This window comes from Eurytemora carolleeae, unplaced genomic scaffold, assembly GCF_000591075.1.
Source record: "Eurytemora carolleeae unplaced genomic scaffold, Eaff_2.0 scaffold1368, whole genome shotgun sequence".
Taxonomy (NCBI): domain Eukaryota; kingdom Metazoa; phylum Arthropoda; class Copepoda; order Calanoida; family Temoridae; genus Eurytemora; species Eurytemora carolleeae.
Genome location: NW_019397843.1, coordinates 3,169 through 8,398, shown reverse-complemented (window position 1 = coordinate 8,398; position 5,230 = coordinate 3,169). Strand labels below are relative to the sequence as shown.

General features: G+C 35.3%; 1 protein-coding gene across 1 annotated transcript; it reads left to right on the top strand.

Annotated features, from left to right (window-relative positions):
* Nucleotides 1–735: 735 nt before the first annotated feature.
* LOC111716087 (uncharacterized) lies at nt 736–4,530 on the top strand. Its single transcript, XM_023491501.1, has 3 exons — nt 736–859; nt 933–4,137; nt 4,218–4,530. Exons 2-3 carry the CDS (start codon nt 1,018–1,020, stop codon nt 4,410–4,412), a joined length of 3,315 nt encoding a protein of 1,104 aa, XP_023347269.1. The 5' UTR covers nt 736–859; nt 933–1,017; the 3' UTR covers nt 4,413–4,530.
* The last annotated feature ends 700 nt before the right edge of the window (nt 4,531–5,230 follow it).

Below are 5,230 nucleotides of genomic sequence, written 5' to 3'. Positions count from 1 at the left end.
AAATTGATATAAAACTGTGTCAAGTCTATACGCAAATTCATAGATATGCAATTTTGTATAAAAGTTGTAGTATTAAACAGATCATATTCAACAAATATGAAACCAATCTGAAAAAAATCATATCCCACAGGAGCCTGAAAATCTCAGGTTTGTTCCTATTATAATTTTTTAATTTTTATTTTGCATTTTTGATAGATATAATTGATAATACAATAAGATTTAGTCCGCAAGGTCACCAGAACTTCAGTGGCAGGGCAGTGATAAAAATGGAAATCATGTGACAAGTATACTGCACTGCCATTGGCTGAAGTTCTTGTGATGTTATACAGACTATGCAGACTATATTTACTATAATATCAATTATATCTATGAAAATGCAAATAAAAATTTTTAAATTATAACGGAAACAAACCTGAGATTATCAGGCTCCTGTGGGATATCGTCGTTTTCAGATTGGTTGCGTATTTGTTGAATATGATCTATTTAATACTACAACTTTTATACAAAATTGCATATCTATTAATTTTTGTATAAATTTGACATGGTTTTATATAAATTTTCTTGGACAGGAACATCAGATAGATGTTTTATATGTATCATTCAATGCCTGAGATTCTCAGGTTTCATTCTATATCCCCTTTCATTGTTCCATTAAATCCCTTTAACCTTGTACAAATTTTGCAAATTAGTTTGATCATTGTTTAGTGTTTGCATATATTTTCACCAGTACCAATAATGTGTCTGAGACTACTTTCTACTCTCATCTAACAGAAAGTGGATTGGTTCGTTCAAAATCGCAATGTGGGATCTATTGTGCACACTTACAAAAAATAAAAGGAGCATTTTGTAATGCATTTAGGTCAGTTTTTTTCATTTGATATTTTTTATCCAGGAGTTATGAAAATCATGATGATGACAATTAACTGTTTTAGCTATGATGAAACCTCCAAGGTGTGTGATCTTGCCTATCTCACTTTCCTGGAAGACCCAGATGTTGGTCAGGTAGAAAAACAGATCATGGTTGATTTTGAAGCTCCAACATACATTGACAAGATTTGCCGAGGTGGAGAGCATTGTTGCAATAGAGGAAAGCTGAATCTATGCGGGATTGGAGAAGGAGATTGTAATACTGACAATGACTGTGGAGGAGTTCTCATGTGTGGAAAGAACAATTGCATGAAATGGAGACCTCCTGGTGGAAGATGGGATGAAGAAGATGACTGTTGTGAAAAGCGCTGTACTCCAGAACACCCATGCAAGGAAGGAGGGGGTCATTGTGATGTAGATGCAGACTGTCAGAATGGAGAGAAAGGAATTTTGAAGTGTGGAGATAATTCTTGCTTGAACACAGACTATTTCCCGCGTCACATTTTTGTAAGAAACTCTGAAACTTTTGGGTTTACTATAGCAGACAACTGCTGCTACAAACCATGCAACAAACGGTATCACCTGTGTGGTCAAGATGAGGTTGGATGCGAGGATGATGAAGATTGTTTACCTGGTTATTATTGTGTTAAATCTGCTGCGCAACCATATTGTTCAGAATTAAATGAATGTTTACCAAACAATAGACATTTTGAAGGACTGGCATATTGTGGACAGAACACAATCTGCACAAATACCATTGGAAGCTTCACTTGTACTTGTAAAACAGGGTTTTATGATTTTGTGGATCACAGCGGATGCATTGATATAGATGAATGTGCAAACGGAACAGCAGGATGTGGTCCAAATACAAACTGTTGGAACTTTCCAGGGCATGCTGTATGCACTTGTAAGGTTGGGTTTACTGGTTCACCTACTTCTTATTGCTATGATATTGATGAATGTATAAATGCTGACATGAATGATTGTGATAATTTCCAAGGATACAATATTGACACATTTGGACGAAATGGTATCAAGTACTTTGATGTGGAAGAGGTAGACACTGCAGATGAACTTCATCACACATATAAATTTGAAGTGGCAGCTCCAGGGTCAGCAAGGTTTTATGTTGGATTTGATAAATCAGTTCCACATTATTATGTTTTACTCAACCCTAACAAAGTTCAAATATATTACTGCCCAGGTGCATGTAATTTTTTATCCAGTGCATCTCAAAATTTAGAAATGTCCTCAAATAAATTCAATCTTTACTTCTTGGATGTATATTATAATAGTGCAGAAAAACAGACCACCATATCTCTTCTGGATAGAAATAGAAATAGTCTAATTGAAGCCATCAATCCAGATGCAATGCCAATAATAATCAATGACATTGGCGCTGCAAATACGGGTTTGGATGAAACTGCCTATTGGAGAAATATGAAGGAAGATAAAATAGAACAACTCTGTGTTAACACAGTAGGAAGTTACTTTTGTCAAGATCTCCCTGATGAAAAGATTGCAATTGGGTTTGGAGGATATACAACCAGTGCCAGAAACTACCCAAGTCAGCTCTCAGTCTTTACATCACAGAAATATACTTGTTCTCATCATTCCATTGATATCATTAAAGGAAGATATAGTCCAGGAATAGCAGAAATAGATGGATGGCTTTACATTTGTGGTGGAAGTTATGATGGAGCTCCTACTCCATTGATTGACTGTAAAAAGTTTGATTTATATTCAAATGATGGATCATGGATAGAAGCTCCAAACTTACCCCAGAGGCGAAGACATTTTCAAATGCTGTCTTTTAAAAGTTCTATTTTTGTAATTGGAGGACAAGATTTTTGGAAAGGTGGTAGTGCAAGTATAAATACTTTACATAGATTGAACCAGAAATTAAATGTTTGGATTAAAAAAGCAAATTTACCATATTCAAATCATCGTTTCTGTGCTGTTGCTGATGAAGAAGATGACAAGATCTGGATGATTGGAGGTAGTGAAATAGGGGTTGGAGACAAAATGGGAGTTTACTACTTTACAGTTTCCACCAATGTTTGGACATTTCATAGTGATCTCTTTAGAAGGCAAACTGTGATAGACTCTGCTTGCGGAATTGTTTATCGAAGAACAAAAGAAAAAATGCTTCTGGTTGTAAGAGGTGGATTAGCAGATGCAGTAATATATTTTGACCTAACAAACAACTTGGGATGGAATTTGGCAGCAACCTTGTTCGATAATTTAAATCAAAGATTTATGAGAATGATAACTCTCACCCCATATAATGCTTTTATTGTGGGAGGAAATTCTGGTAGATATGGAAACAGTCTTAAGAACATATTTGAGTTCAATCAAGATACAACAAATTTTGAAGACAATTATTATTATCTCCAGAATGAAATGCATAACTCAGACTGGACAACTGTTAAAAAATCAAATAATTACAAAGCTTTGCAGAACTGCATCTCTATTAGAGAGTATGCTGCAGTATGTTGGGGGGGCCTGAATGGTACAGAATATTCTAAATATTGGTCTATTCTTCAGCGAAATAGAAAAAGATCTGGTGAACCTCACTTGCCAGGAACTTGCTTTCAAATCCCAAGTCTCACTGGAAGAACTGGACACAGAGTGACAGCTGTTAATTATGATCTAATTGTTTGTGGTGGAAAAATTACTGGAACTGAAACTAGTAGCTGTTTTATTCTTAATACAAATGAAGACAACCCTGGATGGTATAGCATGGCCAGTATGCCCATAATTCGAAGAAATTTTGGATTTGTTACATTTGGTGATGCTGCATTTGCGATTGGTGGTATTAGTACAACCTCAAGCTGGATTTCACAAGTAGATAGGTGGACCAAATCTAAGGGATGGGAAACCATGGCCTCTTACCCAATTGCTGTCACAAGATTGTGTGCTGTAGCAGATCATGGATATGACCAGATATTTGGCATTGGGGGAAAATTTGGTAAAATGAGTTCTCACGTTACAAATCAAGTGTATGCTTACTCAGTGTCTAAAAATCAATGGAGCTCAATGCCAAAACTTCTTGACTCAAGATTTAATATAGGTTGCAATATCATCAGACGAAGAACAACTGGAAACAGAATGATAACAGTAATTGGAGGGGGATCCAATACAATTCAATATTTAGATTTGACAGCTTTTGAAACAAATAGTTTAGTGACATGGGTGAGAGGACCAACTGCTGCATATGACTCAATGGATACAAGAATTGTTTCTCTAACCCCATATGAAAGTGTTGAGGTAATCAAATGCTAAAACTAATTTTAATTGTGAAGACACTTTATAAATCTTTTCATTTAATCAAAACTTAATGATTTTAGATGGCGGGAACCACTAGCATTAATGGAGCGTCTACACTGAACATCTTCTTATGGAATCCTATAACAGAACGTCATGAAGTTATGACACCATATACTCCCACCATGTATCACACACATGAATATGGGGACTGCACTGCACTTCCTGCTGATGCCAAGATTCTCAGAAGGTGTAATCTAGGATATGTAAAAACCTAGAAAAAGAAAAAAATAATTATTTATGAAACTCCAATGCAAGACAATATTTTTGTTAGCAATGATTTTTTTATTCTTGCTTGTTTGAGGTTGTTCAAATAAAGCAAGAAAATAAATTTTCCATTTTAAAAACAAAACAAAAATGTAAATATATGCACATAAAAATCATTTTTTGTACAATGTTCTACTGGAAGCTTCTTCTATGATGCAGAAAGCGTGCAACATGAGAAAATTATAGTTGCACAAATATAAATTTATCTAAATTTATAATAATGGTGGAATATCCAAAATACTTAAAATGCTGAAAGACTGATAATTCTTGACCTTGATCTACTCCTGGAGGCATATAGCTTGGTTATCTTTAAGTCATCAGAAGGTCTGTGATATTCTAGACCTCTAGTGATTGCTCAATGGTATTCCTGGATCCAGACATCCCAACACGTCCTCAACATCTAAAATATGACGTCACCGGACGTCGCACTGGTATTATTGACATCCCCATGACGACCTTAGGACGTCCTCTGGTTTCTAGGGCCGTTTCCTCTTTTTTTGGGTCCGTTTCCGGTTTTCAAAAAAGTTTCAAATTCTCAGTTTGTTGATCAGTTTCCTCTTTTTTTTGGGTCCAATTCCTATTTTTTTGGGTCTGTTTCCTAATTTTTTGGGTCTGTTTCCTAATTTTTTGGGTTTGTTTCCGATTTTCAAAAAAAGTTTTGAACTCTCAGTTTGTTGATTGGTTTCCTCATTTTTTGGGGTCCATTTCCTCATTTTTGGGTCTGTTTCCGGTTTTCAAAAAAAGTTTCAAAATCTTAGTTTGTTGATAG